This window comes from Peromyscus leucopus, chromosome 8b, assembly GCF_004664715.2.
Source record: "Peromyscus leucopus breed LL Stock chromosome 8b, UCI_PerLeu_2.1, whole genome shotgun sequence".
NCBI lineage: Eukaryota > Metazoa > Chordata > Mammalia > Rodentia > Cricetidae > Peromyscus > Peromyscus leucopus.
This window is the reverse complement of record NC_051086.1, coordinates 68,715,831-68,729,800: the sequence shown is the minus strand read 5'-3', so window position 1 is coordinate 68,729,800 and position 13,970 is coordinate 68,715,831. Positions and strand designations below refer to the sequence as shown.

The 13,970-nt window shown below is 44.4% G+C and overlaps 1 protein-coding gene across 1 annotated transcript in view; it reads right to left on the bottom strand.

The window, feature by feature from the left end:
- Positions 1-13,565, bottom strand: part of Ppm1d (protein phosphatase, Mg2+/Mn2+ dependent 1D) — a 37,921-nt gene extending 24,356 nt beyond the window's left edge. Inside the window, exons 1-2 of the mRNA XM_028878300.2 lie at positions 12,896-13,565; positions 1,659-1,887 (exon numbers count right to left, since the gene is read on the bottom strand). Of these exons, the coding sequence (XP_028734133.1) occupies positions 1,659-1,887; positions 12,896-13,346 (680 nt within the window). The 5' untranslated portion in view covers positions 13,347-13,565. The remainder of the gene's footprint in view (positions 1-1,658; positions 1,888-12,895) is intronic.
- Positions 13,566-13,970: the final 405 nt, after the last annotated feature.

Genomic DNA, 13,970 nt, shown 5'->3' with positions numbered 1-13,970 from the left:
ATCACCTCTAACTCCAGATCTAGGGGATCCAATGCTTTCTTTGGGACTCCATGGACACCTGCACATATGCACACATACATATAAAATAAATATAATAAAGACCATAATTATCTGGTCTGTACACAAGTTAAACTGCACAGAGACTGTGTTTGCAAATAGAAGGTATAGTCTATGCAGTCTCTAGCCAGATGAAGCTTCATTCTAGGGTCATTTTACAATAAGCAAGGCCGCCCTACCACAGAGCTGACATTTGTTTATCTTATCCAGAAAAAGCATAAGGAGATGATAAACTCAAGGCCATCTTTCCACAAAATAAAAATGTAAGAGGTCAATAAGAGGTGTGTAATTGTCCAACTAGTTACTGGCTAGTGCTTCCACTACATTGCTTAGATTTTTGAAATTCCAGTTTAAGACTAAAATCTAAAAAATGAAGCCATATACACATTAGCAAAGTGTCTCTCAAAATATGGTCTGGCAATTCCTCAGGAAATGCCAAAGCTTTCTGAGCAGGTGTAAAAGGTTAACTGTTTCCATCATGGTGAGAAGGCCATGTGTCTACAGGTAGTTTTTCAGCAGAGGAATGACTGGCTATGCCATAGAAACCCAGGAATAAGTAGTTAAATGATGAATTCATGTACTACAAAAGCTTGGGGGGGGGGGCTTCTATAAGTTCTAACCATATAGCAGTTTGGAAAAAGCAAAATTATAACAGTGAACAGGTCAGTGGTTGCCAAGGGTAAGAGAATGAAGACTGAATAGGCAGAGAGAGCATAGATGGTATTTATTTTGTTTTTTGGGAAAGTATCCTTATTACAAAGCTCAGACTAGCCTGTAACTTGCTATAGGGCCCAAGACGGCCTCAAACTTACAGGCACACACCCTCACTTACAGGCACACACCCTTGTGGCTGGTGATGGATAATAAAGCTACTTTCCAGCTAATAAAGTTACTCTCTCCTGGGCTTGGTGGCATATGATTTTAATCCCAGGACTTGGAAGGCAGAAGTAGGAGGAGCTCTGTGAGTCTGAGGCCAATCTGGTATACATAAGTGTCTCGAACAAAAATTAAGTTAGAGAGAGTATGTGTGTCCAGCTATTGCAACCAAGCTAACATTCCATGACAGAGTAAAGACAGAAGATATGAGACTGTCACCTACTAAACACTGCGGAGACCTGCAAAAATGGAAAACAATGCCATTCCTGTCACTGTATTTATGGTATAAGCCCCAGGTGACTTTAAAAGGACAGCCCTTTTTTTAAAAATCCAGGATTATGATAAACTATAAAAATATTATCTGCAAGGCACATGGCATAGACTAGCTGTTGTGCTCTGCAGATTCTGAATGTTATATGTCAATATTGAAGCAGGAAGATTAGGAGTTCCAGGTCAGGCTCAGCTACATAAGATTCTGTCTCAAAAGAAGAGAGAGGGAGCCAGGAGAAGGATATGTGTATAATCCCAGCATTGAGGAGACTAAAGCAGAGGATCACAAACTGGAAGCCAGGCTGGGCTACACAGTGGGTTACATGCCAGGCTGGCCTACATAACAAAACCTTGTCTCAAGTAAGTAAGAATGGTGAGGGAGAGGCAGAAAGACAAAGACAGTGTACACAGCTGGCTAAACAAAGCCAAAATAAGACAGACAAACAAATGATTACCTCCCACCAAGTCCTTCGATTCTTTCTCTTTCCTTGGGAAGTTCTGGCTTATGGTCTTGTGTCACCTCCACAGCTCTGACAAAATCATCCTTTGGGTCATCCTGAATTCCAAGGACCACCCCAGAGTCACCTACATGAGCTACATACATCTTCATGCCCCGTATGATAACCACACTGGCAGTTGTCCCGGATGTGCTGGGAAGACCTGTCATAGTCTTTGGCCATTCTGCTGTAATAAGAAAGAAAATATTTTATATTTTACTTCTCCAGGTATATACATAAGCACAGTTATTAGAATGTAACAAGCAACATATACTGAATTAGCATGTTAACACTTGAATTTGCACAACAAAAAGGTTTTCAGAAAAACATCATGAGCTGGACATGTAGCTCAGTGCAGATCACCTGCCTAGTATTCTCAAGGTCCTAGATTCAACTCCTAGTACAGAATGAATGAAAGAAAGGGAGGGGAGAGAGAGGAAAAGCTCAGGATCTACTTGTCTAAGGTATGGTTTCTGGTTCTGTGGTAAAACGCCATGACCAAAACCAACTTTGACTGGAAAGAAAGGTTTATTTCATCTTACACTTCCATATCATACTCCATTATCAAAGTCAGGGCAGGAAGTCAGGGCAGGAACTAATGGCAGAGAGCACGGAAGAGGACTTACTGGCTTGCTCCTCGCAGCTTTCTCAGCCTGCCTTCTTACAGAACCCAGGATCACCAACCCAGGGGCGGCACTGCCTCCAGTGAACTAGGTCCTTCCACATCAATCACCAATCAAGAAAACGCACCACAGGCTTACCCACAAACCAATCTGATGGGAGCATTTTCTCAGCTGAAGGTTCCCTCTTCAAAAATGATTCTAGCTTGTGTCAAGTTGACATAAAACCAACCAGCACACTACTTGAGGATTTAAATTAATCCTCTAATCCAAAGATTTATAAATAACGATAATAAAACCATAAACCAATATTGAGAGAAATAAATCACAGGGCAGATTTTCTACTTCCATGAAACTTTCAGTCTTAACTACATGGAGAAGCAAGGATATGTTAGTTTTTTTTGTTTGTTTGTTTGTTTTGTTTTTTTTTTGGTTTTCCGAGACAGGGTTTCTCTGTGTAGCTTTGCGCCTTTCCTTGGTAGCCCAGGCTGGCCTCGAACTCACAGAGATCCGCCTGGCTCTGCCTCCCGAGTGCTGGGATTAAAGGCGTGCGCCACCAACGCCCGGCTAAGGATATGTTAGTTTTGATTGCTTTCTTTGTTAGGAATCAAACCCAAGGCCTCCTACATGCCATTCAGGTACTCTACCACTAACAATAACCCCAACTCTATGTTATAGTTATGATACCATTTCATCAAAACTTAGCACATTATATCTTCCCAGAAATAGCTATTTGTTTTTTTTAAACAACTTTTAAATACTCAAATTTTAACAAGTTTAATTTTATTTAGTTAGTTAGATATTTGAAACAGGGTCTCACTATATAGCCCTGGCTGGCTTGGAACTTGATATGTAGACCAGGGTACCCTAATCTTGAACTCAGAGACCTGCCTGCCTCTGCCTTCCATATTCTCATTTGTGTGTGTGCGTGCATGTGTGTATGTGACTGACTATTACATGTACCATGTGTGAAGAGCCGAAACAGGCCAGAAGAGGCCATCAGATTCCCTGGAGCTGGAGCTACAGGCAGTTGTTGGTCACCTGAGGCGGGTGCTGGGAACTGAAGCCAAGTCCTCCGCAAGAGCAGCACAGGCTTGGCTGCTGAACCATCTCCCCACCACCTAACAGCATTTACTGAATACCATGTACAAGGCTCTGTACCAAGAAGCTTGCACATATTGCTTCAAGTAATGCTTACAGTGAACTTGTGAGACATAAATTATTTCCTCTTACAAATGAAAAAAAGCAATACTTTGAATGGTTAAGAAGCTTGCTTAAGATAACTCAATATTAAGTAACAGAACTCTCAGATCAATTCCAAACCATATAGTGTCTAATTAAATTCAGTGGCAGTCAACAATTCTGTAATACTAAACTGTAACTGTAAATCCATGATGGCAGACTGAATCACTCGCTCACATGATGTGCCCACCAAAACTCTATTGAAAGGACAGACTATAAAAATAACCCCATAGCAGACATGAAGCACAGGAAAAGGTCACAAGCAAACATGAAGGATGCCTGTAAGTCTGAGCCAACAGAACTATACAAAGGATGCCTGCAGAATGCACTCATCTAATAAGAAAAAAACAGTAAGAGGAGAAATACACTGGTTTCCCTCTTTACTGCATCCCAGAAAAGTTCAAGAGACAACAGCAAAGGCTGGAGACAACAGGTGGTACCAAGGCTCAGCAGTGAAGAGCACCTGCTGCTCAATCTTGAGGACTGGAGTTGGATCCCAGCACCTACACCGGAACTCCAGGCCTATGGAATCCAACACTTCTTCTGGCCTCCCCGTGTACCCACAAGGACAGTAAACTACCAGGAAGTTAAATTACCGGGAACAGAATGAAAAGGTACTTCACAGAATAGAAGAAGCTATATAAAATGTTCCTACAACTCAAATCAGTCAGACAGGCCACCTAAAGAAAAAATGTACAATATGCCTAAATAGGCCTTGAACCAAAGAGAAAACTCAAGACAAAAAACATGCAAAGGTATTCAATTTTTTTTTCCGTCATCTGGTAAATAATAATTAAAAAACCACAAGATACCACTGCACGAGTACCAAACTGCTTAAAATATGACATAGGGAATGTGGTTAGAAATGCTGAGCAACATGAGCTCTAACTACGGAGAAAGTATGAACGTAAGCGGGCACACTGCAGAAACATTTGGGTATTGTGAGAGAGGTGGAGTCAGGCATCCTCTTCAACCACCCCCTAGGAATACACCACATGTTACTGCGAAATACAAAGAATAGAAACAAATGGCCAAAGCAACACTGTTCATGAAGGCTAAAAATAGACATCAATCCTAATGTCCTCCGGACTGTACACAATGCGTAAGAATCTAATAAAGGCATGAGGTAAAAGAAGGTATACTCGTGAGTTTCTGCAAATATATTGCACTCAACAGACTTGGTGAAACTACTAAGAAAAATAAACCAGCAGCACAGAACTCAAGTTGTAAAGGAGTGATTTGGAAGGAGATAGAAATCTGAAGCCACAGTGGCAGAAAACTGTAATCCCAACTACTGGGGAAGCCAAAGCAGAAAGGTCAACAGTTCAAGGCTTGCTTGTGCAACAGATGCAGTTCAAGGCAAGCTTGGGCAACTTCGTGAGACCATCTCAAGAAAGGAAAGAGGAAAGTTTACCTAAAATGCACTAACTTCTATATTCAATACCCAGCAACACACACAAACACACAAGACCAGAATGGACATACAGGAACATCTACAACACAGCCAATGTTCTCTTCCCTAATTGGACAGTATATTTATTCACCACTGACATTCAGTCAACATCTAACATTCAGTTGATATTCAGTGGCACACATGTAGTACCAAGTAGTTTTAAGCTAGCCAGGGCTACACAGTAAGACCCTCAAAAGTACCAAGCAAACAACAACAAAACACAAATTCAGAAAAACAAAAATTTATTAAGACATACAAGTAATTGAATCATGTACTAACTCACCTAAAATAAAATGGTATTGGAGTGGAGGGCAAATAAGAGAACATTCAAAACCACAATATTACTTAAATCACATTTCTGAACCTGACATGATGGTATATATCTGTAATATCAGCACTTAGGAGATCGGAGGAGGATCAAGGCAGCCTGGGCTAAATAAGCTCTGATCAAAAAAAGAAAATTTAGCCAGGCAATGGTGGCACATGCCTTTAATCCCAGCACTCAGGAGGCAGAGCCAGGCGGATCTCTGTGAGTTCGAGGCCAGCCTGGGCTACAGAGTGAGTCCCAGTAAAGGCGCAAAGCTACACAGAGAAACCCTGTCTCGAAAAAACAAAAAAAGAAAGAAAGAGAGAGAGAGAGAGAGAGAGAGAGAGGAGGGAGGGAGGGAGAAAAAGAGAGAGAGAGAAAGAAAGAAAGAAAGAAAGAAAGAAAGAAAGAAAGAAAGAAAGAAAGAAAGAAAGAAAGAAAGAAAGAAAGAAAGAAAGGAGAGAGGAAGAAAGAAGGGAGGGAGAGAGAGAGAAAAGAGAGCATAGCATAGCATTGTGTGCCTTTAATCTGGAAGGCAAAGGCAGATCTCTGATCTACATAGTAAGTACCAGGACAGCAAGGCTGAGTAAAGAGACCATGTCTCCAAAAAAAAGGGGGGGGGGATTTACAAAGATGGCTCAGTGAGCAAAGGCACCCACGTAACAGAGAGAACCAATTCCCACAAACTGCCCTCTGAACTCCATATGAATCCACACACATACACAAAATAAATACACAAATGAATGTAAAAGAACCCCATGAATGTAGTCAAAAGCAAATAGATATTCTGCAGTGGACTACAAGTAATGAAATTCACTTGAAATGCCACCTTTACCGTGTTACAATGTTTGTCTCAGTTGTAATTCTGAGTTTAATTACAATACAATAGGACTATGGGTTATGCACAACTGCAATAGACCCAGGATAAACAGAGAACATTTTCTAGCTTCACACCTATATGGGTGGCTACGGCAGGGAATTCCAGGAGTCCCCGAGTTCAAGGTTGGGTTATGCTGTGTTGATCACGTGTGTACACCTGCAGAGAACTGACCCTTCAGTTCGTACATCACAACAACAGGCCAGTTTTGGGGTTGTTGTTGCTGTTGTTTTGGTTTATTACCCAGACTGGGAGCAACCATCAAATCCTCTTGCCTCAACCTCCCTAGGCACTGAGATTTCACTCTTACCCTATACCAGGTAAGATTCGATGGCTCTCTTCTTACTTTTTTTTTTTAATATTTGTGTTTGTTTTGGTGGGGCTGGATAGTGAACCCAAGGTCTCGTGCATCCTAGGCAGATGAACAACCTCTGGTCTTTGTTTTCTAAAGTTCCTTCTTTTAATTGCATGTGTATGTCTGTGAATCACATGTATGTCTGGTGTCTGAGCAGACCAGGAGAGAGCACTGGACCCCTGGAACTGAAGTTATAGGCTACCAAGTGAGCCACCAAGTGGTTCCAGGTCCTCACCAAACTCACTCACTGAAGTTAAGTGAGTGCTCCTAACTGTGGAACCATCTTTCTAGCCCCATGTTTTGGGGTTTTTGAGATAGGATTTCATTATATAGCACTAGTTGGCTATGCAGCTCAAACCAGCCCTGAACTCATAACAATCCTGTCTCAGTGTCTGGAGCTCTGGGATTACATTCCGAAACCACCTTACTCAGCTAAGACTCAGTCTTCTTTAAAAAAAGAAAAAGAAAGAAAATTCAAGTTTTTGAGCTTGGAGTGGTGGCACACACCTATGATCCCAGCTCTTGGCAGGTAGAGGCAGGAGAATCAGAAGTTCAAAGAGTCTGTGCTACATGGGATGGATGAAAGGGAGGGAGAGAAGGGAAAATTTTTAATAAAGAAAAAAGTTACAAATAAGCAAAAACCGTATTTGTACTTCGTGCTAATTCTGAAACCGGGGGTATGTATCAGTTAGCAATATACTCATTTAACTCTTAGGGGATGGGCAGCCTGTCGTCAGCCCCACCTTACAGATAAGGGCACCTGGCACAATAGTCTTACGCAAGGTCAGAGCACAAGTAAGAGAAGCTCGGATTCAAAACAAGCCAAGAATATCCTCCTCACTCTTGCCACACTAGGAAGCCTATTAAGGGGAGGACAGACCATATATAGGACTTTGGGACATGATGGCAATACTCTTCTCCAGGAATGTACTGAAAGCAATTATCACAAGTCTCTGAAAATCAGAGAGACTGGTGCAGATAGTAAAACACAAAAGGAACAGAGCTGATGATCACATATATTCCTATATAAAGTGTACTCATTGCAACAATCTGAGAGATAGCCAAGCATGGCAGCCCAAGTCTATAACCCCAGCACTTGGGAGTCTGAGACAGGAAGATCAACTGACATGTGAGTTCAATGATAGCCTGGGATATACAGTGAATTCCTGGACAGCCCAACTGCTTGTCTCAAAAAATAAATAATAAACGTCTGAGAAGGCTTGAAAAATGACACAATTTTTTATAAGTCAAATGATGATTAGAAAATGAAACCAGGGCTGGAGAGATGGCTCAGAGGTTAAGAACACTGGCTGCTCTTTCGGAGGTCCTGAGTTCAATTCCCAGCACCCATATGGTGGCTCACAACCATCTGTTATGAGATCTGATGCCCTCTTCTAAATAAATAAATAAATATTTAAAAAAAAAAAAGGAAGGAAGGAAGAAAATGAAATGAGGCTGCAACTTCTGATTCATGTTCTTTATTTAAATAAATATAGCCTATCACAGCAAAAGGACCCTAACAAAACTGCCCATGAATCTGGGCAAGTCCTCAGGCTTCTGACCTTTCTGAGATCTGTTTCTTCAGTTTTGTATATTCCTTTCTGTTCTGGCAGGAAAAAAAAAAAAAAGTCAACCTATTTTCTTGAACTAAGAGCAAGTAAATACTGTAGTACCTAATTCCTACAAACAGGATTCTCATTCCTCATCATCAATCTTTTTGTTTGTTTGTTTTTTGAGACAGGGTTTCTCTGTATAGCCCTGACTGTCCTGGAACCTGCTCTGTAGCCCAGGCTGGCCTCAAACTCACAGAGATCCGCCTGCCTTTAATCCCAAGTGCTGAGATTAAAGACGTGTGCCACTACAGCCTATCAATCTTAAACTGGTTTCTGTTACTATAACAAAATACTTAAGACTGGATAATTGTTTATTTCATTTCATTTTGAGACAGGCTGTCACTGTGTACCCCAAGCTGGCTCCCAACTTGCAGTGACCCTTGTGCTGGGATTACAGGCATGCACCACCACCACCACCACCACCACATCCACCCATTATAGTGAGACCTCATCTAAAAAATAAATTCATTTAGAAAAATTTAAACTACTGCTGTGTTTAATCATTTAAGAGGTGTTTGTTGCCGGGCGGTGGTGGCGCACGCCTTTAATCCCAGCACTCGGGAGGCAGAGCCAGGCGGATCTCTGTGAGTTCGAGGCCAGCCTGGGCTACCAAGTGAGTTCCAGGAAAGGCGCAAAGCTACACAGAGAAACCCTGTCTCGGAAAACCAAAAAAAAAAAAAAAAAGAGGTGTTTGTCAGGTTTCCCACTGTTACCTTTCTCCTTTGGAATTAAGTATTTTTGGGGGAAGGTATATGAAATGACAAAAATATGCTTTTAGTGGATTGTTATCCCCCTGAAACCTGTGACTATGGCATTATTTGGCAAGGGGTCTTTGCAGATGTAAGCAGGTTAAGAATCTTAAAAAGAGATCATCCTGGATTAGAGTGAGCACTAATTCAAGAACCAGTGTCCTCCCAAGAGAGAAGAGAAGACAAGCAAAGAAGGAAATACAAAAACAAGAGGCTGAGATACAGAGATGTATCCACCTTCAAGCCAAGAAAGGCAAAGGACCGCTGGCAGCCACCAGGTGAGCAGACACCAGATTCTCTATAAGGAACCCACTCTCATGACTCCTTAATTTCCAACTTATGGCATCCAAAGCCATGAAGGCATACGTTTCTATTTGTTGTTTGTCTGTCTGTTTGTTTTGTGGGCAGGGAGGGATGTAAGTCATGGCTTACAGGAGGTCTGAAGACAGCCTGAGTCAGTCCTCTAATTCCACCAAGTGTGTCTCTAGGGATCAAACTCAGGTAATCAGGTTTTCCAACAAGTGCCTCTATCCACTGAGTCAACTCGATGCCCAAGGCACAATTAGTTCCGTATGTCCAAGTGTATATATACATTCAAATGAGCAATGCACAGGCATATGTGTTCACATGCATGTGAAGGCCAGGACTGGTCCTGAACAGCCTAGGCGGCGGCTGCTAGCACCTCCCATGCTTTACTCCCCAGCAGGGTGAGTAAGCCTGTTACAAAGGTAAAGGTGCTTTCTTCCAACCCCTGACAACCTGAACTTTATCTTCAGGACTCACAGAGGAACAAGAACCCATTCCTACGAATTGTCTGTCCTATGACCTACACCCACGCCCCACACATAATAATTAGAGTAACAAGTTGATCAACGTGTTTATTAAAAAATGTAAAGAAGCCAATTTACTTCATTTTTATACTGGACAGAAATTCAACTAACTTCAAGTGACTGCTGAGCAGCTGCTTTACTTCCCGTGCTAAATGGGCAACCCGAGGAGTCTTAGCTGCATGTAAGGCAATGAGCTTTGCAGATAAAACCTCAAGATTCAGCAAGAGGCAGACATTCAGACACGCTGGTCTCTCAGTGGTCGACAGAATCTTCAGAGCAGTTCCTCATCATTATTCTAAGAGCTCTTTTGTCCTCTGGGCTGTGCTTATTCAGGCACTGGTGGTGCAAAAGCAATGCTTGGTAAAACTCTGAGTGCCTTGGCGGTGGTCACGACAGAGCCTCAAAGTAGCTAGTTCTCACTGTATTCTTCACAGCTACACACTTACAGTTGGGGTTGGGGGAAGGCTTAGTAGGGCATACCTGTAAATTTAGCACTCAAGAGCCTGAAGCAATAAGACTAAAATTTCACAATCAAGGGGCTGGGAAAACAGCTCAGCTGGTAAAGTGTTTGCAGAACCCACATACAAAGCCGGGTATGTTAAGGGCTTCTGATCCCAGCCCTAGGGAGATAGAAATGGTACCTAGGGTCACTGGCCAGACAGCTTAGCCTACTTAATGAGAGCCTCGGTAAGAGATCATCTTTAAAAACAAAAAAACAAAAACAGCCAGGCAGTGCACACCTTTAATCCCAGCACTCGGGAGGCAGAGCCAGGCAGATCTCTGTGAGTTCCAGGCCAGCCTGGTCTACAGAGCGAGATCCAGGACAGGCACCCAAAACTACACGGAGAAACCCTGTCTCAAAAAAACAAAACGAAACCACAGCAGCCTGATACCAAAGGTTTTCCTCTCAGCCACACATGGACATAAACTTCAAAGGCAGCCTGGGTATGTGGTAGCTGGCACACAGCTGTAATCCCAACGCTTGAAAAAGGAAGGCAGGAGGATCAGAAATTCACATGCAGCAAATTCAAGAGACTTCCCTGAACTATGAAACCATGGCTCAGGAGAAAAAAGAAAAGGAAAGATGAATAGGCTCAATTGTGGTGGTATATGCCTGAGATCCCAGCACCCCAAAGTCTAAGAAAGGAAGACTAAGGCCCGTGGGGTGTGTGACAGGTAAGGTCCTATCAGAAAATAGAAGGCTTGGTCATTTGATATATACTGTCTTCAAAACAAAGTGAGTTTTCTTTCAAGAATAGCAGGCTAGTGCATGATAAATGGCCTCTGCTTTACTAAAGGGACACTCGGGGATCACAAAGACAGAGATTGTGCTTATGTGAGAAGCCCTGCATTCAATTCAACATCAGCAAATCTAAAGGACAACCTTTTTCTTTGAGATAGTCTACTTTGTTGCCCTGGTCCTGACCTTACACTGATCCTCCTTGGTCTGCCACCCAGGTGCTGGGATTACCATCACCAGCCACCACACTCCAATATGAATCTTTTTCTTCAATATGAATCTTTCATCTTCTTTTAGAGATGGTCTGTCTACAAATCCTGGCTGTCCTGAAACTCTCTACATAGAGTAGACCAAGCTGGCCTCGAACTCTGAGGCTGGCCTACCTCTGCCACTCAAGTACTGGGATTAAAAGTGTGCACCACCACACCTGGCTGAAGTTCATATATTAAAAGCTTTTGATTCTTAGAGTTAAAAGCATACCACAAATTCATGCGCCCCAAGTGTACTGTGAAATCAATGGACTCTATAATAATTCTTTGTGTCTACTCTTCGTTTTGTTTGTCTCACTATCCACTTTTAATTTCTCTCCAGCCAATAATATAATGTATTTCTAGAACAAACTACAGTGCTTTCAGCTCTACTCTGCCCACACGAAAACAAAATAAATCCATCACAGGGGCCCTAGGGATTGGCTGGGAACCGCCTCCAAAAAAACTTAGTGGCTGGTTTCTGAGTCAATCAAATACTTGGCAAAAAGCCCAACAGATGGAAAACAGACTTTGAAACCAGCTAGTCTACACTCTATGACAATGCCTTTCTAAAAATACTGTGTATTTTACAAATCTGTAACAGCTTTCCCTATGTCTCTGTTTCTTTAATGAAAATAGAGCGGATTTTCTTACACCACTATAAACAAAGGGTTTTTAGTGGCAGGAGCATTAATTCTTTTCTGTAAAAAAGATATGCACCATATATCCACAGCAATAAGTAAGCAACCACAATCCTGTGTCATTTGCGCTATACATATAAGTATTGTCTGCCTTACAAACATTCAAAATTTGGTTGAAACTACAATTACACCGAAATTTAGGGAATAGGGTCACCTGTTACCAAAAGCTACTTAGATGGGAGTTTACCTGAGTGCTTTTTACTATAAACTTTTGGAAACTGTTTGAATGCAATCAGCTAAGGTGACTATCATCTCACACACACATATATACATATACACACCAAGAAGTTAACACATATCGAGGCCAATTTAATGTTTAATTCGTTGCATGCCTTTTTCATAAGCAACTCAAGGGTTACGACCCTAAAACACGATCACAACAGAAATCGCTTCCAAAAAGTATGTTGCCTATGTACAGACCAGCCCTTCTCAACTGGTTTACGCGGAGCCATCCGAGTCAATACGAAGAAGTGACATGACCGGTAGGAGGCAACCAAGAGGGACAAGCCCATCAAGAACAAAATTATGACAGATGCTAAGGGAACGCTCCAGTTCTTACCACCTCCGGCTTCCTTCACCTGGCCCACATAGAAACGATCCTTCAATTTATATTTTGGTTAGAATCCGGCGCCGGCTTTCAAACACTTCTGAGCTTGCTGCCACCCAAGCGAATTATCGAAGGGAGCGGGGACTGTTGCCCCTGATCGTGGGAGGGAGGAGATAAAAGCAAGAAACGGTTGCTGGGAAACAAGCCATCCTAGCTTCCCGAGGCCACTCGGTGTGCCCAGAACTCCAACCCTGACAGTCTTCACACGCATCCCTTAGTGGACAGCGTCACTTGATAGATAGCGCGCTTAGTACCAGGGGAGAGGCCCACGCGGTGCTGATGCTATAAAAAGCCCAGAAAAAAAAAGAAAAAAAAAAAAAAGAGGCGGGCGCCGCACAAACCCGGGAACTTACCCAGTTTCTTCCACATGGCGAGGTGACATGCGAGGAAGCCTTTGCGGATGGCAGCGCACACCTTGGCGGGCTCGGACGAGGTGAAGCCCTTCTGTTTCTTGATAAAACCCCACAAGTGCTCCCGGGCAAACTGTGCCGCCTCCCGCCCGCCGTGCCCGTCGCACACGGCGAAGAAGGCCACCGAGGAGCGGCGGCGACAGCAGCGGCCAGCGGGGGGCGAGGCCGCGGCGTCCAGGGTAGGGTCGCGGGCCGCCGCCGGGCCTTTTCCCGATGGCCCGCCGGCGGCAAGAGCGGGGCTCGCCGGCTGCCCGAGCGCCCGCCGCGGTACCGGCGCCGGCTTTTCCTCGGCAGTCGGCTCGGGCTCCACCACAATCTGAGTTACGTCCTCCATGTACTTCCTCCCGCCCTGGTCAGAGAAGACGCTCACTCCCAGCGAGTACAGCCCCGCCATGGCCGGCTGCCGGGGATCCCTCCGTTCCCACGCAGCCCGCAGAATTCGGAGGCGGGAGACACACTCGCCGGCCAACTATTGTTTATCTTCGACGACGCCGAGAGCGAGGAGGGGGCGGTCCCCGAGGTGGAGGGGGGGGGCGCGCGATGTCGGGACTTGTCCGCGAGAGCTGGGCCGGTCGAGTCGCCGGCGAGAGGAGCCGAGCAGCTGCGCCTGCGCACTGCACTCGCTCCCCGCCCGCCCGCGCCCACCGCACAAATCAGGCGTTCTCTAAACCTCCTGTGACGTCACTCGGTTCGCCGGGACGGGCCAATCAGGAGTCGAGGGGAGCGAGCTCGCTCTCCCCCCCCCCCCACCGCGCCCTCCCCTCCCGCCCCCGCGTCTCTTTGCAACCGCTGCTCTCGCTCCGCCCGCCTCCTGCGCCAGCCCGCGCAGAGCCGGGTTTGTTTTCCCCAGCCTGGGGCTTCTGCGCCCTGGGGGGCTTCCGCAGTTTCTAAGTCGCAAACGCCTTAACCTGTCACCTTTTTTTCCCCCTACTTAGATCCCTGGGGTGAGGCTTCAGGCTTTTACCCTTTTGGCCCTCCCAGAGCAAGCTTTTGCAGGCTCCGGCCTCCCGCGATTGTG